This window comes from Bacillus rossius, chromosome 16 (genome assembly GCF_032445375.1).
Source record: "Bacillus rossius redtenbacheri isolate Brsri chromosome 16, Brsri_v3, whole genome shotgun sequence".
In the NCBI taxonomy this organism is placed as follows: domain Eukaryota; kingdom Metazoa; phylum Arthropoda; class Insecta; order Phasmatodea; family Bacillidae; genus Bacillus; species Bacillus rossius.
This window is the reverse complement of record NC_086343.1, coordinates 10,568,128-10,594,944: the sequence shown is the minus strand read 5'-3', so window position 1 is coordinate 10,594,944 and position 26,817 is coordinate 10,568,128. Positions and strand designations below refer to the sequence as shown.

Sequence of the window (26,817 nt, the reverse complement as noted above, 5' to 3'; positions counted from 1 at the left end):
AATAGCAATGATTGCTTTGGGTGAACTTGAATATATGTACGGTATATACATACGTACATTTATAAAAGAGTTAATTTTTGTTTGCTTTCTTTTATACAAATTTAAAGTGTTATTTTAAGCATAATGAAATTTTACACATTTGACCTTCAAAACAAGAGGAATGTCACTGTCCACATAATATTCCTGACTACCACCCCCATTATCCATTCCACCCCTTAAAACTAAATGTTAGTACTTCTTGGTGAAATGTTGTACAACTGATATTTAAAATAAGAGTAATTTTGCTGGCTACAACTAAATGTAAGAAAAAAAAGTGTCTACAACCTTTATAGAAACAAATATAAAATTTAATTGCTGCGTATGAAGTCAGTAAGTACCTACATATCTACCTGCAACAATTAATGATTTTAATATTTATTCTTATATTTATAAACTACTGTTTTAAAAGCATTTTTGTGAATATTAAATACTAATTTTCTAGAATAGGCACTCTTCTAATAAATTTAAATAAAATGTTGAAAATTGTTTTTTTGAGTTCCTCTAATTCTATTTGATGACTGCTACCGTTGCGATATTGTAGTATAACAATAATTCACTATTTTAAACAGTTGATAAAGTTATGTTGGCTACATTTCAAATGGTGTATAAAGTTGTAAATGTTATATTAGTTTAAGTTTCGCAACATTAAAATCACTTAATGATGTTTTCAGTGGGATTAGTACTTAAAAATTACCACTTTTGGAGCTTTTATACAGTTCAGCACTTATACTGAGAAATTAAATTTTTATAAATTTTATCATGTTGAACAAAATGATTAGGTAACATAATCTATTTAAAAAATTCATTTAAGTATGATTCATTATTAAAAGTTGTATGATTTGTTTCATGTTCAAAGTTAGGTCAATCAAATATTAAATCAATATATCTTTGTATATTACAAAAACTTGTTTTGATTATGAAAACACGGTTTTCATACAAACAGATTGAATGAAAATTCATTAATCTACAACAAGATTTCAAACGAGAGAAAATCTGTACTGAGATTGCCCATTGTAACACGTCTCCACGCTCCCTGCGAAGACGAGCCTGCAACAATGATACAAATTACAATGATGTAAGCATATTTATTTCTTACAATATTTTGAATAAAGTATTTTTGTTTACTTGGTTTTATTTCATTACTAAAGTTTATTTGAAATATATTTGTATTGATGAACTTATGTTAAAAAACATAGAACATAATTTCATTATGCTCTAATCACTTGTGGCACCATATTAAATATTGCCTAAGCAATTCCACCTTCAGATGAATCTTGGGGCGCGGTTATACGAAACGCAGAACTACTTCAGGCGGACAGGTTTAAGTAAACAAATGTATGAGAGAATATGGTGATGTTTGGGGGTGGAACCAGATAGGGTTATCACAAGAAAAACATACATTACCTGACAAAAAAAACAATAATTCAGTACGTACCAATGAAAGAGATAATACTTATACGGTTATGTGTGTTCCTGTCAAAAAAAAAAAGTGTTAAGCAGGACAATACAATTAGCATTAAATCAGGCTGCAGCATACATAACCTAAAAGAAAACTTCTTAAAAAAATTTAAACTGCAATATTGTGGATTACATATATCGTAACATTATTCTGGTTAGAACAGTTTCCTTGTAGAAATTAAAACAGATAGCATAGTAATAATAATAATAATAATAATAATAATAATAATAATAATTTATATGTAGTTTGCCATATGCTGCATCCAACAGAAAATTGTCTCGCTACGAGAAAACTAGTAGGCTTGTCCTGATAAAGAAATAATAAACAAAAGACTGTGCAAGACTAAGGCCACGGTGGGAGGCTAAACAAGTGCCTGGCCACACGCACTCGGCAGAAGTCCCGCACAAATAGCAAGATGATCCCAACTCAGCAAAAATAATTCCGTTAACTTTTTTTTTGAAGGTCAGTGCAAACATTTTCGGACAAATTAAATTTTTTTCTTCTTTTTCCCATTGTAGCTGCAAATAACAAATGAATAAATAGGTAAATCTTTAAAGTATGAAAAAAATAAATTTTATTCCTTGAAAAATCTTGCACATCCTAAACTGCATCTGAACACTAGTTATCGATGTGCTGGATCTAGAAAAACATGATCACACAATGAGATAAAAACAACATTATTAAGAGGGTGGGGGAAAGTAAATGAGTTCACTGTTTAGGGTTGTGGTCACGTGTTGTATTATTCCAGATGAACAAATGCAAATAAAGAAATGTGCTCACTGTGTATCAAATCAAATATGAAAATACTCTAAACATGAAAGAAAACATCATCAATGGTAATATATAAAAAAACATGATCAGCAAGGATAAAAAATATATTTTGATATTATTTAAACATAATACATTGTTACATATAAAGTAAAAGTATACAATTAAAACATAACTATAGTTACATATTATTACATTGAATACTGCAGTTACAAAGGATTTTAAAGAGTTCTTAAAAGTTTCCACCTTTTCAATCAGCTGCCATAGTAGTTAAACCACATCACATAAATAACTTATACATAAGTATACTGAAAAATAACAATGAATCAATGTAAAACAGCAAGTGGTTTGCAGTATGCTTCTTGCATAATAATTAATAAATAGGTAATAACTACATATACCTACAGTGTATTATTTGCTTCAATAAATGGCAGTCCAGGCATATGCCGGTATTGTACATTTGCATTATAAATACTGGGAGTGTAAGAATCTCCCCTGATAATATGTCAAGTCTGTAGATATGTAAAAATTTCTGAATATATAAAGTTACATTTGTGAACTGTGCCACGTAAATGTTTCGTTCTTATGAGAATCAACACTCTTCCCAACAAAACAAATACACCTGATCAGAAATCTGCCAATTACTATCCTTAAAAATTACTTAAAAATTACAAAAAAAAAATTTAATTTCCTCAACCATAAAATTTATTACCTTTTCACAAATGACAAAGTGTGGATTTATTGTTTTATTGAATGCTATTACAGATAACAAGGACATAAGGGCTACAATGCTAAACTTATACTGCTGTAAGTATTCTTAACACACATTACCAGTTTTTTGTGCTTTATTTTTGTTTTTACATAATGACTCAATAAATACATATTTTTCAACAACTAATGAGAGCATCCTTACGTAATATTGTTAAATGTTGTTCAAGAACACGGTAACTTACCAAATAAATTTAAGAAAGTCTTATTAATAGACTCATGGGGAAGTACTAAGAAATTTAGATGAGATCATGAGGCAAGAGTAAATCCACAAAAGATTAATTGGTACTGACATGTAAATGTTGTCTTACTAAATATGGTCTAAGCATAAATAACAGAAGAGGATGATTCCAGAAATGTAAAATAAAAATTGTTCATATGAAGTTTGAAGCAAGGCAGTATGAATATGACTGAGAAAATAGAGAAATGTGGCAAATTGAATGCAAGAAATTGTGGCCACTTTAACTTTCTAGAAAATCTTAAGTTTGGAAGCTCTCCTGATCTGACAATGTTATGCAGTGTATGAAACAGAAATTGTTAAAAATAAAAAAAAAATAACTTTGCACAGTTATTTCTGCATTTGTGAATGGTTAATGTAAGTCAAGCCATATGCTAGGTATTTTCTTTTGCATCCAGTTTCAGTTTGGTTACTTTCCAAAATAAAGTTCATAGATACATATAGTACTTTTCTTTGTAGTGTTATTCAGAATGATTGTAAAAAATAATCATCACATCACACCAAGAAACACATTCATTATGACATTCCTTTGAACAAAATGCAACATACAATTTATAGAATGCAATTGGAGCCACGAGAGAAATAAAGCAACATACACACTCTGGCATTCCGGCACTTCTGGGAATAAATCATGCCTAAACATTTAGCAAACAAACAAAAGGCATATTTACACATAAAGTGGACTAAGCAACAAATCGTCTAAGAACTCATACCACAATAACACCAGGAATAAACTATAAAATAACATAATTTACAAGGATCTTGATATTCACAAAGTTTACGTATCTTGAACTATCACTATGCTACGTCTTATATATCTTTGGTTTAATTAAAGATAATCTTATTAAATATTACGTATAAATATTTTTTGCCTTATTTAACCACTAAAAAAAATTCTCCTAGGCAACTAAAGCAACATCAGACTTAACAAGCATATTCCTAGTCATACATCAAGTAGTCTCCCAGATAACAATCTTCTGGTTTCGATGATTGGAAATTTTCGTTGAGTAGTAATAAATAAACCACAACACAAAAACTAAGATTCATCTTCAATCAATACGATCAGAAACTAGGTTAACTCAACAATTTTTATTGATTTTTTTTTTTTCGATTTTTTTTTTTAGTATACACATACAGTTTTAAAATCAAAATTGGCATGAAAATCATAATATCTAGCAAGAAGAACTTACCCATAATAACCCAAGTACTCCAGGGTAATAAAGAGGATGAAGTGATGTGGTGGAAAGTGTTGGTGGGAGTACTGGTGGAATGTTAAGTGCTAGGCACCGGTGGCAAGGTATAATCCAAAAAGGCTTTCAAAAGCAACTCGGAACCATGCTACAGGAGTAACTCACAACGGGTTCCAATACTCAATGATTTCAACAGTCGGTGGCTCCAACTAATGACAGGACACACATCACTAAGCGTTAACCAAGACTCCTTAACGGTACCCTGTGCGGGTGATTAAACGGGAACAAGAAACTCACTTAGGCATAGTGCCCTTGAAACCTGATTTAAACATCCCATTCCAGCTAACAGTTCTCCGAAATTTTTTTTCAAAGACTACAGAATTACGGCAGCACTAAATAAGAGGGCTACCGTATGAAAACACTTGTTTTAAACTTGGATAAATTTGAAATTTGCACATTTATTTTAAGTCAGTAGCCTATTTAAAATACGAAAAAAAATAATTCAGAGGAATTATTTTAAGGATTAAATAAAGTTTCCTTTAGTTTAACCAACATTACTGCAGCTTACCGACAAAACTTTTGTTTATTGCTATTAATCAGTGATTTCAGAGCTCGTAAATCAAATTTACTTTATTCTAACCAATATTACTGCAGCTTACCGACAAAACATAAATACTTTTGTTTGCTGCTATTAATCAGTGATGTCAGAGCTCGCGAGCAAAGCAGCTGACCGCCCGTGCGAGACTCCCGCGCTCTCCGCCGGCGACGACCGGCCGGACACGCGGAGGCGAGGTCAAGTGTCGAGGTCGTGCAATAGGCCGCTCGTCCAATTGCTGGCAATCACCGTTCATTGGTTGCACGCGCGGCAGACAAGGCACGGTAATGGGGACACGAGCCTGGCGAGACGAGACATTCCTAACACGGCCGCAGGCAACACTAAGTTCACTCTCAACAAAGAACAACTCATTTAAACCCTCACTTCGTTTGAATATTTTTTTTCTTTCTACAACATGTGATAATTAACAAGGCACATTATTTCTTCAGCACTCCTCATTTATGATGTGTCACAATCACCATAAACTATTTTTTTTTATTTTTAACAATACTCTATTAGATAATACTTTTAAATCCACAGCAATATATATATATATATATATATATATATATATATATATATATATATATATATATATATATATATATATATATATATATATATATATATATATATATATATATATATATTTTGTATATTTGAACTGTTTGCAAACAAACAAAAAATTTCAAATAATTAATTTTCTTGCAACACAAGTGCATGTCAGCACAGTTGCTTGATATTCAAAATAAAAGATTCTTTAAATTTTTAGTACTACATTTGTGATGTGTTCTGGTTTTTACAACGCTTGATATTGAGAAATTACCTACTTTAAAGCAGACAGTTGGAAGACTTAATAAAATATAAAATTTGGAGGTGTATTGGTCTTATATTTCCTGTTAGCAGTCACACATCAAAATAATTTCTTGATTCATTACCAACACGATTCCCACATGGTAAACTTCAGAAACTGTTTCCTTTACCAAATTTGTTACAAAAGTTGTCTAATACCTACGTACCAAATGTTTTTCAACTATCTAAAAAAAAGTTGCTTTGCATTGTAAATTTTAGTGAGTTATTCTGTCAAGGCAGCTATAATACTGTAAGTTATGACTTGTTTAAAACAATCAATTTTGTGAATAGATTAATTATGTACCTATCATCTTCCTAGTTAATACAAATGAGAAAATAAAATAGAGATATTTAATACCAAGCAGATAAATGCCAAACACGTACTTATTTTATACAATCAAAACGTAATAAGACTCAAAAATTAAAACTGTGACAAGGTGATAGAAATTTAAGACAGCTGAGTACAAACCATAATTTTCCATGGAACAAAAATGTCCACCAACTCTTACTATGTTAGCTTAACCATAGTGCACTGCATGACATGGCAAATAAAAAGTTACTTTTATTACATTAGTAAAACTTCTGATATTCATGTGCACAAACATAAGACTACAAGTATTCAATATGAAGTGCAGCAAAATTAAAACAAATTAATTATTCGTTGATTAGAGCAAAAATCATTTTTGCAAAACTAAATTGACTTTGGTCTCACAAACAAATTTCACAAAATAAAATTGTTGTAAATTTTTTTAAAAAATACGTAAACTTAGCTGGACTCTCACAGTTAAGGCACTTAACACGCAGTATTATTATTATTATATAAAATAATTTTTGTATCAACAATAAGAACTGATGGAACAGTTTAACAAAGTTTTCATTGGATTCCAAGATGTTCTTGCATACATCTAAATTAACTATAACTACATTGCAGTATGCACATAATATCATGTTGCCAGCAACATGCATCGACCGCTTCAAAGCACACACGTTCAGAAACATGTGTTAAAAGAAACCCATTTATATATTATTTATATATTAATTATAATTAATAAACTACAAAATTTGGTATCTTTGATAGGTCTCTAGTGGTATACAATGCTGGGACAATGTGATATGATTCTTGTTAATATTTTAACTAATGGTATTACCATGCTGAACAATATTTTTACAAGTGGCTTGTCTTACTTCCATTACCGATTCCCCGCTCACCTTGGATTTGAGATTAAGAGTGTCGTTATTACAACATCATCAGCAATTCAAAATTCACTGACCAGTAGAAAAATTCCCCTAAATTCCAGTGTATTAATGAATAGGACTGTGAAATTATAAACGGTTTCGTTGCCCCTTAAAAAAAAAAAGGGTTGGCAGGTGAACGCACCATCCTAAAAACACAATTTTAAGAAGAGTCCTTCGTAGTCTAGCTGACGCACAGAGCTAATGTTGCGAGGGTGAAGGGTTCAACCCCAACACCCTTGCATGACTCAAACTTACGAGCCCTGAGCCGGTACCCAAGTTGTGCGGAGCCCAGGCTATAATCTTGGAGGTTTAATCATACCATCACCTAAGATTCTGTGTATAACCACGTGATGTAAAAATCCTATAAAACAACACTAAACAATCTGTTTAACAACACAATTATTATCTCACAATACAGTAACCACATACAATGCAGTACCTATGACTTGACAGATTTTAGCTAAGCTGGGATGGGCAAATCATACATCAAAATCAGTGTTGGCCAACTTAGCAGGTATTATTTTTTAAACTAATGCAAGGGTCCGACATTTTTTAAAACTAATTCCAGTGCCTGACACATGAAATAATATTAAATTTCTTACAATATTTTAACTTTTAACATTATATTATTCTGTAAATTAACCAATACATATGTGGCATGTGGTAAATATATAAATATATAAAATTCTCTTAAATATAGTGTAGAGTATTTTAAAAAAAATAATAATAATAGCCATGAAACAATTAACAGTTTGCAAAAATATAAATAATATGGTTTCAATATTTCTGTGAAAATATTATGGCTTCAGAACGGTGTTTATTGTAATGATAACTTATTCTACGCACGTGTTAACAAACATGCCTGATAAATGACAGTAAACCTGATAACATTTATTTGTTGGACGATTCTTTAAGTGGGCCAAACAAAACAACTTCGTGGGTCAACATGCCAGTTGGCCAGCACTGACCTCAATATTGAAATAAAATAATTTTGAATGCATTGTCCCAATGCTGCCACTTCCAGCTTAGGTAAACTGGAGTTAAAAAAAAAATCTTTAAAAAAATAACACTCGTGTGGTTTACCACACAATTTCAGTTTCAGAAACAACAATTATGTTGAGACCACAGCTCTGGACACCCCTGGAAGAGATTGCTCAACACGTACCGCTAGCTCAGTCACTCCACCAATCGATGAAGCAGTGTATCATGTGTCCGAGTCGAGACGGGGCGTCCAACATGGGGAGGTGTCCGGCATTCGGGATCAACTCCAAGAACGCCCGAGGAATCGTCTGTGAAAACATTTTAAACATTCAGCGAACTAATTTAGTTCTCACTTTCGTTCATACTTTACTTTTTTTCTAAATTAATTATTTGGATTGAGGAAAATGGATGGTGAAGCAAAGATTATTTGCAAAAATTTTTTTTGCAAGTAATATTTATAGTCTCATCCACAAACCAATGAAAAATAAAATAATATAATAATAATTAATTATCTGTATTATTTTTGGTAGCACACTAAATAACAAAATTTGGCAGTTTAAATCTTCACAAGAACTCGTCCATTGTTCTACTGAACTAAATACATAGCTTCACCATCAAAATTTTGACACCAGCAACGATTAGCGTACCTGTTCCAAAGTTTGAGGTAAGCTTAAAATTAATTTAAAAAAATAAAGTTTTAGGCCAATGCAAAGACTGTACTCCTCTTTTCTGTGTTTTTAAAATTGTTTTTAATAACCAAATAATGACACAGTTAACTGCATTCATACTTAGTGAAGCATTAATATTTTTTTTACTATATTTTATACAGACTCAAATAGGAACCGATTGGACCAATGAAAACCAGAACCGCACAGCCCTAGTTATTAGTCATACATAGAGACATGATTTTATGGTTTAATTTGTAGTCCAATTTCATTCTTAAAACACAGGATTTCAGTGTTTATATTTTTATAAAAGATGTTTAATAATATTTACTCCATCACAACAGGGCTAAAATTCATATGCTGCATTTTTACGGTAAAATAATTTTTAGCATAAATTGGTCTAAAAACAGATACATTCAGAACAATAAAAATAAATTAGCGAGAATTTGTGGTTTTAAAACTGATTCGATAAGAAATTCCCAAATAAAACAAAAATTAAATTAATTTTTTCTGATCCATGTCATTTGGAAATGACATTCCCTTGAATCTCAAGTAAAAAGTGGTCACTGCAAATATGTGGACTCCCCCCCCCCTTGACAGCACCAAGAACAGGCAAGCATAATTTATGGAGTATACTGCTGAAAGAGGGGAAGCATTCTGGTTACAGCCAGACTCCCTTGTACAGCTTCAATGCCTAACGATAGGGATGGGGAATATTTACTGTACCGGTGACTTTGTCACGGCGACTGCAATGTCACGTGTCACGGTGGTGACTTTAGCTATAAGTAACAGGGCCAATGTCACGTCTCTTCGCGATTGTCGCTGCGATGCGTGTCACGGGTCACGTGTCGCTACGAGTGTGTCACCGCGGTGCGAGTCGCTGCGGCGTGGGTCGCAGGTCGCTAAGAGTAACGGCGCGGTTGGCATGTCACGGGTCACGTGTCACTGCAGAGCGTGTCACTGGCGCAAGTCGCTGCGGGCGTGTCACTGCGGTGCGAGTCACAGGTCCCTAAGAGTAACGGCGCCGGGAAATTAATGGTGACTTGCCGCAGCAGCAACACGTGACACACGAGTACTTTCTCGGCGAGGTATGCGACACTGGTGTGTCCAGTTACTCTGTTCAAAATCATTAAATGATTCACAAATTTTGTGAATCTGAACTAAATGTTATTGTCCAAATTAAAAAAAAAAAAAAAGCCAAACAAACACTGTTAATTCGGTGAAGTAGGATATTGCCAAGTTTTCGTGTTTTGCATATTATTAAAAAAATGTGATGATTAATGTTATATTTTAATAAAAAATATTTTATTTAAAATTTTTTATAAATAATATAGAAGATATTTATTTCATGTGTAAAAATGCAAAGTTAATAATTCCAATAAACTATGAACTAATTTGGTTTATCAATGATTACATGTTGTATGTCACATATATAAAAACATACAATTATTAGGAGATTATGTTACACTATATTTATTAATAAAAAAACTCCGGTTTTACATTTTAGCAACAAGGTCACTAACAGTAACAATGTCACGGTGACTTGACCCTGTGACTTTCATGTCACTGGTCACGGCGTGTCACAGGAACAAAATTTGTCACTGCTCCCATCACTACCTAACGACAATATCCTAATACCATAAATCCTGCTTAATTTTTTTTATTACTTAATAAAAAATATAAGAAATTGCTCGACACATCATGTCTATGGGTATGTAGGTATACTAAAAGTAAATAATGTAATATTTGTAATTCAGATCATCTGGAAAAAAAAATTTTATCACTATTTGTTTTACTTCAAAGTTATATGTACCTATGTAAAACTGAATATGTATGTGTTTTTAAAAACAGTGTACATGTAAAACTGTATGTACATGTATGACTGTGAATATGTAAATGACATGTTCCATAGCCTTGTGGTTTCTACCAGAAGAAGGCTCGATGGATTACAGATAAATGAAACCTGTGGGGAGCACTCTTGGAGCGACACACGAGGATTTACACTCGCAGGGACCACAACAGAGAGAAGGAGAGTCCAGCGTCGCCCCGAGACCCAGACACTGACCCGCTCCATCTCGCACGCCTGCACGAGCGCCACGCTGCGGTCCAGCAGTCCGTGCACCAGCAGGGTCGGCGCGAGGATGCGCCGGTGGAACGCCGCGTCCCCCTCGGGCCAGCTCTGCCCCTGGGCGACGTGCCGCAGCACGTACCCCGGCACGCCGCCGCTCGTCAGCTCGCACGGCTCTATGTGCTTGCCGCACGGCGCGTACAGGATGTTCCTGCCGGGGCGAGACCACAACTCCTGCTGCCACCCGGGGACCACGCTGTTCATCTCAGGGTTTAGTCGGCAACGCGGTCATAACTAGAGATCCGGAAATTTCGCGGATTCATTCAGTCGCGAGCTAGAATGCAAATCTCCACACTCTCGCACGGCGTTCGTGATTGGCACGCAGTTGTTTGGACACGCCCCTCTACGACCGCGAGCCGCCGATGCCCGGCCGGGAGAGAAGTAAGCGAATCAGCTAGTGCCAAATAAACAAGGATAAAAAATGTTCTCGCTAAGAAATCAACAGATGGGAAAGTAAACACGGGTCGAGCACACCTATAACTTTGAATTCTATCCTGAGGCCAGGGAGAATCCGCGAAATTTCCGGGACTCTAGTCATAACAGACGAAAACAAACAAAACAAGTCGGGGCTTGGCCGTGGCATCAATATAACCACATGTTTTTCAGAATCTTTTTTTTTCTTCATTACCAACACAGGCTTATATAACATGAGAGCTTGATAAACACTATACAATTATTTATTTTCTACAAATTGGTAGTTACTGTTAAAAATTCAATTTTTTGTACCTATCAATTGGTAGATGTTAGCATGGGTCACACCCAACTCTCGAATGTTAAGTGTGCCCTTACGTGGCAAAGAAATACTAAATGTATGTTTTATTTGGTTATTTTAGTAGAAAATTTTAATAAAATTTATTTGTGTGTGTCGTTAATTGCAACACTGCAGAGATTGGATATTCTGTGTGGAAACATAAGATAAAAAATATAATGGCACATAGTAATATTTTATGCCTGAAAAGGAGATATAAATACAATTCATACCTTGTTACACTATACAATAAACGTTCTCATGGTGTTTATAACACTTTTTTTTTCCCAACAGCAGCTAACATAGGCCCCAGGTATAATGTTATACATTGATGCCACAGACTACTGACAAGACCTTTCAACAGTACGTGCTATCAAGAGCAAAAGTATTACAAATTTATGTCACAAGTAAATTTATCACGTTGACTCTCTTGCAATCTATATTTTGTCCCATATTTTGCAGTCAGATAATAAATTAATGTAATATGCAAAGCTGTAAAAAGTATTCAATAAGTATTTATACTGATGTGACTTTTTATGATTTTTGATAAATATTCTTAACTATCAGCTGACAAAGAATGGTAGAACATAAAGTGCACGATAGTTACTGTGATTAATAAAAAGGATAGACACTTTAATAATTGAAATTAATAAGAAACAAGGAGCAATAATAAGAGGACAAACAAGAAGATGCATTCTACAGGTGTGTGAGATATTTTGTACAGAACACGGAGGTGCCACTAAAATGAAAACTAGTGTTGAACAAAACCTACTACTGTGTGTCCATTGTCGCTCATAGAGCAGAGACCTGGACCGTAGAAGATCAGAGCAATAGGAATGAAGTTTGAGAGGAGTGTGTTGGCGGTTACGAGGCGAGACAGCGTCAGGAGTGGGATGCTGCAAGCAAGAGCAGGAGCACAAACGAGATGTTACGGTCATGTCCGGAGAATGGGGAAAAGAGAGGCTGTGGTAACCGAGGAAGACCGAGGAGGAGGTGGGAAGAGCAGGAGAGAGAGAGGAGAACACTGGAGTGGAGTGAAGGATGAGCAGTGGCAGACGCACACAGGCTGGGAGCAGCCGATGAGGGCCGGGCGGACTCACCTCCTGAAGCCGCACATGACGAGCGGGCGCAGGCAGGCCCGCAGGAGGGCGGGCAGGGCAGGGGGCCGGCTCCCGGGAGACCGCGGGGCGAGGGGCGTGGGGCCTCCCCCGCTGATGAGCACCAGCTGCGCCACGCCCTGGCTCCTGTGGCGGGCCACCGCGGCAGCCAGACTGCACCTGCACACCACACCCACGTGCTGAATCATCTTTCATCATGGCGATACTAGCAATTCACAGTCAAACATTGAATTCAGTCACTATACTTGGATACTTATAGAAAAGTAGGTAGACCGAAAGACCCATTGAATTCAGTCATTATACTCGGATACTCATGGGAAAGTAGGTAGGTAGACGGAGAGACCGACCCGAAAGCGTGGCCGATGACGACGCTCCTGCGGTCGCCGACGAAGGCGTCGAACACGTCGAGCGCGTCCTGGAGCAGGCGGGGGAAGGCGTAGGCGGGCGCGCAGTCCGGCGCGGAGCTGTAGCCGTGCCCCAGCATGTCGGGGGCGACCACCTCGTAGCCAGCGCGGGCGAAGTGCAGCACCAGCCCCGTCCACAGGTCCGCGCAGCTGCCGGCCCCGTGCAGGAAGAACAGCACGGGCTTCTGCAAGCACGCACGCTTGTGCACTCTCTGCCCCACAACCACCGGGCCCACGAGCTTTGTTTGTGAACTACAAAAAGTGTGAAATAAAAAGTGAACATAAAAAAATAATCATACAATATCTAATACATATTTTTTTATTTTCCCCATTATCGATAACCATGTTTTCAAACAAGATCTCTATTACCAAGTTTCTAGTGAGCTTATTAACTTAAAATATAAAATATAAAAAGTACCTGGATGCAAAACAAATTTCTGTCGAGAGGATGGAGTGTTTGGTGAGAAAAGAGAGGGACAGACAGAGAGAAGTGCTAGTAAAAATTTCTGCCCGATGTGAAGTCCACTGTAACCATTCCTTCAACTTTGTTACTTTTTGGTAGTCACCTTTTCAAATATCATTTTGGGTTGTAATTCTAACAGCACATAAGTAATACAAGCAAAAAAGGCATTAAATTAATCACAGTGATCATTAACAGCAATTAAAAAGTATAATTTACAAACTTATATATTATAAGAATGTGTGAATGGTTTAAGCGTTTGTTTAGATTTATTTAGTCTAATAGTGACTTCCTGTTAGCATGGCAGGTTAACTATCCCTGCCTTGGTTGGTCGAGAATTGCCCAGGGCCATCAGTGGATGTTACCGGCATAGCAAGCTATTTTTTTTTTTTTGAAGTCTTGGTCTAGCATTGTACATTTGTAGGCACCTTTGCGAAGAAAGCAAACATTTACACCCAGTGAGCAAACTAGCAATTTTTAACGTGTGCACCTGGGAGATTTCCGAGGGCATGAACTAATATTTTAACAAAGATGACATATTATAGGAGTCTACCTTGCTTAACCTAACCACCCTTTCACTTAGTTCTTATTCAACTTATTTCCTGGATGCTACAACTTAACAAACAACTTCATAGTTGACACAGTAACTCATACTTCAATCCCCCATTCAGCAAACAAGGTGGTGTTTCTATACGCCAATACAATTAATTTTGTATACTTATCTCACTAGTTTCAATAAGTTGTGACTTCCAAAATTCACCAAAGTTTTAATTTATGGTCCATCATGCCAAAATTTGGATAAATAGTGTAAAATAATGTGATTGTTAAAGGAAAAAAATTGTAAAGCCAAAACGGCAAAGACATAAGAAAAATGGTACATATTTTATCACAATTAATATGCAGTAACTGTCACTTACCAGTCTTGTAGAACGGGTGTGATTACACATTCTCCTGCTTCTTCTTTCTATAGGAGGCACCCGGGAATCCGACTGGTCTGCCTCCAGAATCTTTCCACTCGACTTATAACCATTAGAGTTGGAGTAACAGAAACTTTGATTATTGCTACTGACGATTTCTTTGGCCTCAGACACATCTTTATCGATGTCACTCAACGCTTCGGTTGACAAATTATGCTCCACAGTCCCACATTCATTCTCTCCCGTTTGCTTATCATTAAGACCCGTTACAGAGGTAGGCGCCGGTTGAAACACACAGGTAACAGTCTTATCAGTAATATCATTTGGATTCAGGGCTATGAGCCCACACTCAGACTTAGTATCTAAAGAGATTACGTTAATTACATCACAAGATCCAACGAACGAATGATTGGTAAAGCTAAAGCACTCCTTCCCATCAGAACGATCAGGTGTTTCGGGCGAATCACAAAGGGTCTCTTTTATGGATTCAAGTTCACCAAAGCGTTTAAACAAAATACTTTTATCAGTCGACAAGTACACAAAAACCTCAGTTAAAGTGGTTTGGAGTAAACTTTCAGCGTAGTCTTCCAGGAATGGTCGCTTTGAAACTTCTTCGACAGCGTAATTTTCGTTGTGCTCTCGATGTTCAGGTAGGACTTGGTGGGAAATCTTCGAGTCCCTGACGGACCGCCTCCAGGACCTGCGGAAAGAGCAGTTGCAGCCGTCGGAGCTCCTCAGGGGCCGACTCCAGCGCGTGAACCAGTACTCCTCCGTCGACAGGTTGGAACTGTCGGAGGCCACGGACAGCGTTCGCGACCGCCTGCCGGCGTAGGGGGCGCTCGTCGCGGCATCGCTCGCCGCGTCCAGCCCCGACAGGCGCTTGGCGGTCGCTAAGTCCAGGGCCTTAACGTGCACCACACGGACCCGCCTCCGGGGCCCCAGGTCGACGAAGTGGCCGTGCCGGGCGCCGCCCGTCGCGGGGTGCACCTGGCGCTGCCGGCCGAGGCACGGCCCCACGGCCCGGGAGGCGCAGCTCTGCACCGACTCCAGCCATGACTGCGAGCAGTTCATTCTGCATCGTGCTGGATGGAGGCACACCTGCCGAGTGGGAACAGCCCTTCGTCAGGCTGGCTCGCACTTCAACACCAACACCAACCACATACAAACATACTGAGCATTGAGCTAATCTTGCCTTGGAGGTGATGCTTACAATAAATATTTTTAATATTTAACCTTGTATGTTTTCAAACACACATACATAAAATTTTAATTTTACCACTCTCTTCCACAACCCCCCTCTACCAATAATTTTTTTTTAAAACAAATCCTTCAGTAATATAATTGAATGGAAAGAGTGTTATAAAATCTTGCTGATCTTGGATGGATGCTTTCCAAAAAACACTTTTTGAATTCTGATTTTATTTAGTCGCAAATCTGCGTCACTCTGGGTGCATGTAAGTGGAGAAAACAGATAGAACACACCCGTGTGCCTGTAGCATTTTGTTCCCTTTTTTAAATAATTAACTAAAGTAAGAATACTGCAGGTGGACAGGAACTCAACGATGATGCAAAACTGATATTGTGTTCATCTGTGCCGTCGTCATTGTGTTGTCCTGAATATTTTAGTTTCATCGCTCAGTTTGCCTGAGCGTCGCTATGTTGTCATTGCGTTGTCCCGATAATCAGTTTTGTGTCACTGTTCAGTTTGTCTATCATTGTGTTGTCCAAGATCATTGTTTGATGTATTTTCTGTTCTTGTTACAACTGTCTTGTTGTTGTCAGCCCACTACTGGTCTGTGCTGTGATATTTTTTCAAACTAATTTCTTCCATGAAATTCTCTTTTTGCTGTCTATGTATCTAACATTTCAGATCGACTAAATTTAGCAGGTTTTTGGTGTGTTTGTGTATTCATTTTGTTTCTCTATGACATACAGTTAAAACTAGAAATAGTGTATGTCCGTGAATATGTTTAAAAACAATAAAATAAGCTTAACATTAAATATATACACACACATAAAAAAATCACAAATTAACAGAATTGACAAAATTAGTTCAGCAATATTAGTTTATTTCATATTTATAAATTTAATTTATGTCATATTCAGTATACTTTAGATTTTCTGGCTAACTATTGCATAGCTTGATACCCGCAAATTGGACACCTTTTTGGAATATCTTTGTACCATTTATGTGGACATATATGTCATTTTTGGTTTTGGGTGTTAAGAGTCTTGCTCTGTGGTTCTCCATAGCCCCATTACTCCTAGCCACAAAACCTTAAACAGACTTACCAGTCGCTTCTTTCGGCTTCTCTCCTTAAGTGTGCCCCATCCCAGTTTCATAACAACCACTGATTGCATATGAGTCACCCCTCCCTCCCTCCCTCAACCAATACTCCACATACCTGTCACCCACCTTGCCATCATCTACTGTACTTTCTCCAACTTCTTCACCTCTGCTTCCTAGGATGGGATCGTAGGCACATACTGTCAAGTATGCCTTGCCTTTCATCGCGCTGCCCAATCCCTAGCAGACGCCCTTCTTCCACACCTTGCGCACATGATTCACTCTCCCCTCTCCCCGCTAAATTCTCTTTAATTCAAGATCTGACCGCAGTGACTCCACGACTCCACCGGATACTTGTAAACCTCCGCGCCCCTATACTTTACCTCTTCCACACATAAGCTGTTATTATCACAATAATACACTACCCGTTACTGACTGATGGTGAGAAAGTAAAATATGCCAAATTAACACAGAAAAATTATATAATTATAAAAAATGTATACCAACCTCAACTCATAGCTCGTCGAGAGAAACTACACAATCAATAATTATGTCAGTGATAATATATAGACTATACCGAGCTATTTAATAAAGTAAACAAAAAAACCTGTCACAATGTCGCAGTACACAGCACCGACAGTAGACTAAAGACTAAATATTAAAATATTTTGTGAATTTTTTTTCCTGTATGAATGTAATTAATTTATGTTAAAAACGTATTATTTTATTGAAAAATGAAAAAAAAAAATGTAATGTTTCTTCTGATAATAAATTTAAAAAAAGTAGATAATTACTTGTTAGAATTTTTTAAAATGTTTATTTTATTCAGAACCTCACCTGATTATGTAATTTAACTGTTTAAATATATTTAATATCTGTAATCAATAGATTATTTTTTCGAGAAATATTAAACTGAAATGAAAATGTGAAAAACAAAAATCCTGGCAGGTATCAAACCCGAGCCCACAGATTATCAACCCACGCATTTTACTACTACAACACACTGCTGACTTATCAATTAAAAAAATGGTTAAATAATGTATATGTTAGATTAAAACTTCAACTGAAAATTGTGGAAAAGTTATTGCTATGTATTCAAACCCTCCACAGCTTCCAAATAAATTTAAAACCCGAAACTTTACTCGAATTTTAACATGAATTATTATTTTATAAATATATATAGTTTTATATGAAACTCCCATTAAATATTAATTTAATGAAGGAGTCACACAATACAAGCGCCGTTAGTTCACAGCCAACCGCGAAATTCACTACTCAGACAGAGAATTAAGGTACGTTTGCCAGATCTATATGAACGTGAAATTAACTATAATTTATAAACATAAAGCTATATCATGTAATATTTAATGTTAAGAATATTATACAAGTTCCATAGAGACATATCTCTTCTACAGACATTGCACAACTAAAATAACAATATGTACAAGAGTGCTCGTAGCGGCCTATTAAGAACTACTTTAAAGATTTATTTTTTTCCATCGAAAATCGTGAAGTTGAGAGGGCTTTTGTTATTATCTCGTTGGGAACGAATAAAATAAACACAAAGGTTGTCAAAATATTTTTTCTTGAGTTGTTTAGTCAGAGGTGCAATTTAACTTTGAAAGGGCTTTTAAATTTTTTCTGATCCTTTTTGCTTGTTGCAAGGTATGAATGTGGATAGCATGCTAAGCTGTTACTATTATTACTGTGGTAAAAGCATCATCATTGTTATTATTGTATATTTGCTGCTGTTGGGCACACACTCTCGTAACCATTGCACAGTAATTATATCCCTAATCTCCTTAACTGCACCACAATCTTGTTAACAAGCTTCATTTAAACTATTCCATCCACCAATTTCTCTTACTGTCAGATAAATTTTAACCCTTTCTGTTTTCCTCTTGAAAACATGTGAAGTACTCCCTACGGTTTCTAGGCTTTCCTCTCTTTAGTCTTATGTCCTGATAACATTTCCTTTATCCTCACTGACCACCTTCTGTCCTTGCATTTCCCACTCCATTTCCTTCATTAACTCTAATGGACTAGTGAGAAACTCATCCTCATATTTTTATAGTTTCCTTCACTTCCCCTAAACCACCTAGCTGCAGTCTTCCCCTCGTGGAGGGGCATGATCCTGTGGTAAATGATGCTTGCTGTTTTAATTTAGTGCATCGGAAGATCCTGTACATAACAAAAACTTGTGATATAAAAATAAATTATGATCTTGAGATAAATACAAAGGAAAATATATTTTATATTCATCATACAATCACTATTCATTATTATATCACAAGTTTTTTTGTGTAGGATCTTTCGACGTACTAAATTAAAAAACAGCAAGCATCATGTAGGCCTACCACAGAATCAAACTGTAGGTACAGGATCATGCCATCTGGATCAAGGGATAAACTTGGATACATGATACAGAACATTTAACTTTCTTTTTTCTTTTTCAGAAGAGCACCTACTCTAGAAAATTATGTACTCCCTTGGATAATACTAGTGACAAGAAAATGAAAGAATTAATATGGTGCATGGGCATGTGCGATCAAGCCTTAAGTATGCATCCGGGTAGACCCAAGTTATGCCTGCCCTTCACATATTTTTCCACCTCCTTCCCCACAATCAAGGTTTTCTTTGTAGAGTTATCGCTGGATATTTTTAGCTGTTTTCCCAATCTTTCTTCCCTATTCCAACGGTTGGTTCCTCTAACAGATTTTTTCTTCGTGAAACTGACTTTCTTTCATCTTGCCCTAAATTTATCTACAACCTCCCTGTCCTTCCAAGTCCTCCATAAACCACGCAATTTTCAGCAGAACTTTGCATGCCACAATTTATTCCTTTCCCCAAATCATTGACCATGACCTGGCACACAGTTCCATGGTGAACCCCAGCTGTTTCCACCTTTGTCTACCACTGCCTTTACAACCCGTTCCTACCCATCCAGCATGTCTTACAAAAGATCTCTGACCGTCTTGGATGGCCTGTGTGTCTCCACCCCCTCTGCCTCAATGCACCCACTCACATATCAACTCTAATGGTAAAAATAAATTGAGGGACTGTGATGATTGCATGAAATGACTTATGCTGCTGTTCCAGCACCCTCGGAGGTGACCCAACCATGTGGTCAGTGAGACCCAGCAGACGCAGACAGGATGTCCACGTTCTGGAAAGTCAGGGTTGTTCAGGGAATTTACTGTAAAAGCTGGAAAAGTCACAGAAAATCCTTCATAATTTGAGGGGGGGAAATGTCGGGCTCCGGTATGCAGTCACCCGTACTCAAATAATTTATTTTTTTTTCCAGATGGTAATCAGGCACAGACATACGCATACACACTGTTTGAACCATTACAGCTTTAGGTACGGTGGTGGCTGGATTGTCTTTTATTTCTTTCGGGAAATGCCAAAATTTGCGGAATATTTTAAAAAGATTGTTAGGTCATGAAAAAGTCAGGGAAATGTTCCTACTGATGTTTGTAAACATGCTGATAGAGCTAACTCCTGTACTCAAGTATCGGCGTGGAAACTCGAATCCCCCCAAACCCGCGGCGCGAGCTGGGGGACTGTCCCACCGACCTCCTGCCGACCGTGCCGCAGATGCCCAAGAAGTTTGCCGGAGAGAACAGCAAGGCGGTGGCGGCGCGGGCGCGCAAGACCGCCGCCAAGGAGCAGGAGGAGTCGAAGCGCGCGAAGCAGCTCGAGGAGGAGCTGTGGAAAGACGACGACAAGCACATCCTGAAGAAGCAGCAGAAGAAAGTGAGTGGGCGGTCGCCGCCCTTCCACGCATCGGAGGGTGACGAGAAGCGGGGTACTTCAGGAGAGGGATTAACAAATAACAATCCTGTGTTAATAGAGACCGGAAAAATTCGTGGATTTATTTCCCGATAGGCTGAAATTCAAACATGTGTACAATTCTTCCGGTTCTGCTATTGGCTCGCAGTTTAACTGGAACTCTCTGGGCCAATGAGTGACTATCGACCGAAGAAGCATCGAATCACAAGCTACCCAGTGGAGACGCCTCACAATTTAGTACCCAATGAACACACGTGTTTACTTGAGAAATGCAGAGGATAATGGAGGCTATCCTAGAGGTCATTGAATCCGCGAATTATTCCGGTCCCTACGTATTAATAAGGGAGAGACTGTCGTGTCTGTCTGCAGTTCGCGTAGCGCAGAGATGGTGAGGTCCTAGAGCTGTGAAATTCGGTACGTGGATTCTCCAGGGAGAGGGCAGTATGTTTGCACCTCAAAGAAATATTTTCCAAGTCTGGGTTTTTAACGGTCAGGAAAAACCTGGTATAGTCAGGGAATTCCATGTACCCTGGAAAAGTCATGGTAAAGTCGGGGAAATCAGAAATATTTCTGGAATTACTACGCATACTTGTGAAACAATGTTTCCCCCCCCCCCCCCACGCTCTTAAAATACAAACTTTTCGGAATGCCCACCCACGAGTCAAATTATCTTTTAAAAATGCAGTTGTCATTAGAATGTTGTTGGTATATATTTTTTAATTTGACGAGTATTTTCTTAAATTAGGCTTTTTTTTTTAATAGGATCTATAATCACTGATTTATGAATTAAATTATTTATGTCACAAGGTAATGTGTTTTGAAGATGCACAAAGTATAATGGGTATGAATTGGACCTGAGTGAGTTGCCTCCACAACTACTGGGTTTACGAGAGCTGAGTACCTAGGCTGTAATCTGTCCATTCCTATCAATGCCTCAATACATACAATACACACTTCAAATGCCAATTGGGACAAGAGGTAACAAGTTACATTTGAGGCAATTTTCATTTTACCTAGGTTAAAAGAAAAATAATCTAATTTCCTATTTAGTTATAATTCTTAACTTTTTATTAATGAACTGTGTCAGTTTCAGCATTGCAATAATATTAAGCTTTGAATAGCACATAAATCCATGAGGAAATAAATAAATTAGCCTGTTGTTCCTCCTCTGTAAGAGACAAAGATTGACTTGTTACCATGTACCCCGAGACTGTCCAATTAATCATTGGGCATGTCTCTGAAACTAATTTCGTTTTGCTCTCTTTGAACATCAGAGGGTGAGAAGTTGTTTTTGATTCGTTCTGACCCCAGGAAGAGCAAGCTCGGAAGAAACAAGAGATTCTGGCCAAGAAAGCGGAGTCGAAGGCTCTCCTGGAAGAGGAAGTTAGTTCCATCAAGCCTCCAACCAAACAGCCTATTTCCAAAATCACCCAGTTTCAAATTCAGGTACCTACTTTTCTATAACTTTTATTCAGTAATAAAAAAAACTTGCTTGACTTTTATTTATTAATTTATAAATAAATTAATTAATTGTGTAGCATTGTAGCAGCTGATGTCTTATCTAGGATGGGTCTCATGAGTTTCAAGAAGATTCTAACAGTAATGAAATGACTATTGGCAATAAATCACAAAAATTCAAGTTTTGTGTGTGTTTTTTTTTATTGAGGTAATTCTTATTTTTACTGTGCAGTAATAAACACACATAGGTAGATTGTTTAAATTCGTTCAATTGAAATAATATTTAAAACTACTATATTGTGTATTAACTTTCATTTCTGTGTTAGGTGGGTTTTTGGCATGCATTTCAGTGATATGATTTTACTGTCTTCTTGAGGATAAGGTATCTCAGTAAACTTTGTAAAAGGTAATTCTTGAAGGCGTGCAGTAAACAGATACTGGACTCCACGTAACTCATGAAAGACATTAATCACCTTTTCTTGCAATTTTCCATATTTGTCATGATGGTTGTATAGGATGCCTGCAAGTTCACGAAAAAGTCCCGAGATAAACAGCGACTGCGGAGGAAGTCATGAAACTTAAATTTCCAGCAGCCTAATGCTAACTTGCCTCAATTCATTTTATAGCCACACATTAAGTATAAATAGTTTGAGACTGTCCTCTTGAACCATGAGGAAATCATCTTTAAAAAAAAAAAAAGTTTTAGCTTCCTAGCATAAAAATTGCTTTGTTCCTGCACATAATCTGCTGTAGGATTCGCAAGGGAGGCCCGCAGAGATACGCAGAGCTGAAGGGGCCCATCCGATCTGAGAGTTTTGCACGTAGGGTTAACCTAGGATATAGGGTGCTTGTATGTTGTATGATTCCCAGAGAACTATAATATATGGACGTAGTTATGCAAAAAGGAACTAACCCACATGAAACCTATTCTGAGTATTTTGAAGTTAAAGTTAATCATAAATATTAATTCTCGTATTGATAACATAATGTGGGTATAATTTTAATGGTCTAGTATAAATACTGATATAATAATAGCAACGACGGTACGATCTACCTTGTACTATTTTAATTTATTTTCAAATAAAATATAACAAAATTGTGGGTTGGTTCCTTTTTTGCATAATACCGAAAGTTTTCCATGAAACATGCTATTTATGTTTACGTTTATCAACCCCGTTTCACAGTCACGTTTTTGCAAGTGCAAGCGGACCCCTACAGTGAGGGGCTGCTCCTGCTACATGTAGATCAATTTTGTATTACATTTTCTCATGTTTCATTTTGCTTTTATTTTTTATGTGATATAAAAAAAGTTGAAATGAAATCTTATTGGAAATTTCTTAAAAAAAAAAAAAAAAAAAAAAAAAGTCCATAAATTAGCTTGCAGTATTTGTAGACACCCTGCTGTGACGTTGCAGGCTGAGAACACGAAGCGCCAGGCGGCGGCGGGCGGGAAGGTCAAGGAGCCGGTGACGCACATCGAGAAGCCCTTGGAGGAGAACGTGAACAGGCTACAAGTCGAAGGAGACGAGGCTCGAACCATAGACGAGGCCATCGCAGTGCTCACGTAAGTATCGTTCGAGCTTTAGTCTTTTCCTCAAATTTTTACCTCGCCATCGGAGTTTTTTAATTTTTTGCTTTATTTAAAAATTCAAGTTATTCATCCAAATTTCTGGCAAGGCAGGGCATAAAATAGTATTTTTCTAAGCTTTTATACCTTGTTACAGTATATATTTACTATCGAGCTTCAGTGTAAAACTGCTGTGAGAAAATGACCGATTATTTCATTAGGGTAACTACAACTGCTATAAATATTTTTACAAATGGGGAAAATAAGTTTTTATGGGTATCCCAATTAATTTTACAAAGTTTTATCTGCAACTAATATTTACGTTACTAATTAAATCACCACACTTGATGTCTGTTCACAAAATCACTAAGTCTGTCGAGTTCACTCTCCTCGCTGGAGCTAGGCTCAACAGTGGTTCGCCCCTTAATCTCGCAACTTTCCACACACACACACACACACACACAGCCACTCTGTCAACACATGCACGGCCCTGTTGCTCCGTGTCTGCGCTGTTCGCCGAACTTGCACTTCACTCAGCTCTCACCTGTACGAACACTAGGAATTCCTGCGGAGGCCGGCGTCGCCGCTTTCGTACTCTTTGGCCGTCTTTCTGGGACTCGCTGGAGTGGTTGTGACATGTCGCGTCATCCCAGGCCGACCCGACATTCCAAGCATCCGGAATAACGGCGCATTGTTCACGCCACTCTTATGCGGAGGCCTCGGTAAGCCTGCAGAATTCCCAGGCCGCTAAGGGTTGGATAACAGCGCCGAGGAAGGAGGGCACAGGATCAAGGGTGTGGCAAGGCCGGACCACCCTAATCCCCGAGAAGGTATGCGTGTGTGACGTCAGTGGCCATGCAGAGCCGTCAGGCCGCTTCACGCCCTTGCCTCCCACATTCGTAACAGAATTAAGCCATTCCACAAATGTTGATGTCAATAAGTGCCCGAAGCCATGGCCTATATGTCTTATGCCGTGTTGAGCCATATAATGCCGTACAAAACCTGCGCTTCATGCTTGGGCTAAATCCTGTTAAAGATAGTAGTTGACGATCGGTGTATCTCCCAAGGCACAAATGCCACTTAAAGGTTCTGAGGAAGACATAAAACTCCCAAATTAAAATTTTGCTGTTTCCTCTTTCACTCAGTTATCACTTGTGTGTGTGTCTCAAAAATGTTTTCTGTGGGATCGGTATTTCTTGAACAGTTTGAAGGTTTTTTTGCTTCATTTAGAATTTTTAATATGTTTAGCGAAAGGTCTATCTGCCTCGGTTTACGAACAATAAAAAAAAAGGGTATTAGGTGAGAAAAAAAGTCGTTCCGAGATGCTACAGAGGTGTAGACATAATACAAGTAATTAAAGCAATGTTTTTTTATGCTTTCAGTGTGGGGGAGCCTGAAGTTGACAAACACCCCGAGAAGCGCATGAAAGCAGCGTACACAGCCTTTGAGGAAGCAAACCTGCCCCGCATCAAGTCTGAAAACCCCTCCCTTCGTCTGACTCAGCTCAAACAGATACTGCACAAAGAGTGGTTGAAATCTCCGGAAAACCCCATGAACAGAAAGTTGAGTTCGTAGGAGGGTTTATTGTGGGGCGGACATTTCGAGTTAATTTCTTGCAACATAAAAAGCAGGTGAAAAATTGGCAATCTAATAAAAATCAGTAAGTTCTCTCTAACTTAATTTTTTGGAAATAATTATTTTAGTTCTTGTAAGATAATTATAGTAAAATAGCTATATTATTGTACAGTTTCATGTTAGCTGCTGTATGGTGTACGTATTTGTTTAACCTGAATTTAATATAAATAGCTTCAGTGCACTTGGAAATTAAAATTTTATTTGGGCTTACTTTGTTATTACAGCTGTGAATGTTTTTCTGTAGACAGCCCTTTTTTTTTAAGACACATTTCAATTTTATTTATATTTTGAATTATTTTTATTTTGAATGTTCTACTTACAGCAAAATCTCATACTTTCAGTACTTAATGAAAGGACTTTGTAATGAAATGTTAATAAATGTAAAACTTCCTGTAGTGATCTGAAAGTGTACACTTTATAGAGTTAAAAATTCTTTAGAGAGGTATACCATCAGGGTTGGCACGTTTAAAACAAAATGTTTAAAACAATATGTTCAAAATTGTTTTAAACAATACACTCTGAATAAAACAAGTTTAAAACACAATGTTTAAAACATTCTGTTCTAAACATGTTTTTTATGTGTATTTTAAAAAAAGTTTTATTTCTTACGAAAACGAAAACTGCATATTGACATTTTCATCGCAAGCATCGCTGTCTCATTGTAAGTCACCAATTGTGATAAATATCCAGACTAGGATGGGAAGTTTTGAAGTGAAACACATTCCTCACGTAAACATAAAATACCAGCACTGCTTGGGGTTAAACCAGTCATACCTTTTAGGGTGCCAGTTCCACTAAGTTCATCTAACCTAATTAAAATCTGTTTTTGTTAGTTAAGTGCACAGAAAACAGTTACAAGTTTGGCAGCCTTCTCTATTCCTAGCCGGTTCCTTAAGTACTATGCACAAACCCGAATGTGGAGAAAAGACGTTCAATACCAGCTGACCAAGCCACTGCACTGTGTAATTGATGTGCCAGGTTCAAAGTTGCATGATGAGTACTTTTCTCCAAAGCCATCCACCATACTAGAGGTTTAATCTCTTTTAGTGTTACAGGACTGAATAAGTACTCCTTGAAAGGTGAACTTTTTGCCTTGTACTTAATAATATCCGGAATGGCTACAGTCAGGGAAAACCGGGCAATGTCAGGGAATTCCATATTCAAAAATGTGTAGCAATATACCTTACACCTGATGGGACTTCTGCTGAAACCATAAGTGCAAAACATATTCTGATGGTTTTGATTAAAATTAATATTAAAAACAAAAAAAAAGTTAAACTTAAAAAAACTCTTTAAAACATGACAAACTGTTTAAAACAAAAAAAACAGTTTAAAACAATAAAAAACATGTTTTTTGATATTTTTTTTAAAAAAAACTGTTTTTTTTCCCAACCCTGCCATCTTTCTTCACAGTTTGTGGGTGTTTGAGACTTGACAAAATTAATTTGAAAGAAAATGTATGGACCAGCCAAAATTTTGTGATAACTAGGTTCAGAGCTTTATTTAGCATAG

The 26,817-nt window shown here is 37.1% G+C and overlaps 2 protein-coding genes across 9 annotated transcripts; one reads left to right on the top strand and one right to left on the bottom strand.

Annotated features, from left to right (window-relative positions):
- Positions 1–1,032: 1,032 nt before the first annotated feature.
- Positions 1,033–17,455, bottom strand: LOC134540086 (uncharacterized). Of its 6 annotated transcripts, XM_063382557.1 has the most exons (7): positions 16,983–17,135; positions 14,567–15,664; positions 13,133–13,374; positions 12,768–12,944; positions 10,857–11,070; positions 8,311–8,434; positions 1,033–1,086 (listed from the first exon to the last, which is right to left on the bottom strand). In XM_063382557.1, exons 1-6 carry the CDS (start codon positions 17,076–17,078, stop codon positions 8,318–8,320), a joined length of 1,944 nt encoding a protein of 647 aa, XP_063238627.1. In that variant the 5' UTR covers positions 17,079–17,135; the 3' UTR covers positions 1,033–1,086; positions 8,311–8,317. The 6 variants fall into 6 exon arrangements, with proteins under 6 accessions (XP_063238627.1, XP_063238630.1, XP_063238629.1 ...); XM_063382560.1 differs by lacking the exons at positions 1,033–1,086; positions 16,983–17,135 and adding an exon at positions 17,361–17,455 and having other exon boundaries at positions 5,718–8,434; positions 14,567–15,703; XM_063382559.1 differs by lacking the exons at positions 1,033–1,086; positions 16,983–17,135 and adding an exon at positions 17,361–17,455 and having other exon boundaries at positions 5,718–8,434.
- A 636-nt stretch (positions 17,456–18,091) lies between these two features.
- Positions 18,092–25,350, top strand: LOC134540262 (coiled-coil domain-containing protein 124). 3 transcript variants are annotated; one of them, XM_063382907.1, is made up of 5 exons: positions 18,092–18,145; positions 20,451–20,609; positions 21,957–22,091; positions 23,519–23,667; positions 25,053–25,350. In XM_063382907.1, the coding sequence occupies exons 2-5, from the start codon at positions 20,451–20,453 to the stop codon at positions 25,243–25,245; spliced, it is 636 nt and encodes a 211-aa protein (XP_063238977.1). In that variant the 5' UTR covers positions 18,092–18,145; the 3' UTR covers positions 25,246–25,350. The 3 variants fall into 3 exon arrangements, with proteins under 3 accessions (XP_063238977.1, XP_063238978.1, XP_063238976.1); XM_063382908.1 differs by lacking the exon at positions 18,092–18,145 and adding an exon at positions 18,306–18,420; XM_063382906.1 differs by lacking the exon at positions 18,092–18,145 and adding an exon at positions 18,334–18,518.
- The last annotated feature ends 1,467 nt before the right edge of the window (positions 25,351–26,817 follow it).

What these genes read in the sequence shown, in the direction of transcription:
- LOC134540086 (XM_063382557.1), bottom strand. Translation starts at nt 17,078, where the DNA reads ATGAAAGGCAAGGCATACTTGACAGTATGTGCCTACGATCCCATCCTA. An exon ending in GTACAGTAGATGATGGCAAG is followed by an intron (nt 15,665 to 16,982) that starts GTGGGTGACAGG and finishes CCCACTCGGCAG; the next exon opens with GTGTGCCTCCATCCAGCACG. An exon ending in GTCATGTGCGGCTTCAGGAG is followed by an intron (nt 11,071 to 12,767) that starts GTGAGTCCGCCC and finishes TCGCCCCGGCAG; the next exon opens with GAACATCCTGTACGCGCCGT.
- LOC134540262 (XM_063382907.1), top strand. Translation starts at nt 20,451, where the DNA reads ATGCCCAAGAAGTTTGCCGGAGAGAACAGCAAGGCGGTGGCGGCGCGG. An exon ending in TGAAGAAGCAGCAGAAGAAA is followed by an intron (nt 20,610 to 21,956) that starts GTGAGTGGGCGG and finishes TTCTGACCCCAG; the next exon opens with GAAGAGCAAGCTCGGAAGAA. An exon ending in TCACCCAGTTTCAAATTCAG is followed by an intron (nt 22,092 to 23,518) that starts GTACCTACTTTT and finishes GTGACGTTGCAG; the next exon opens with GCTGAGAACACGAAGCGCCA.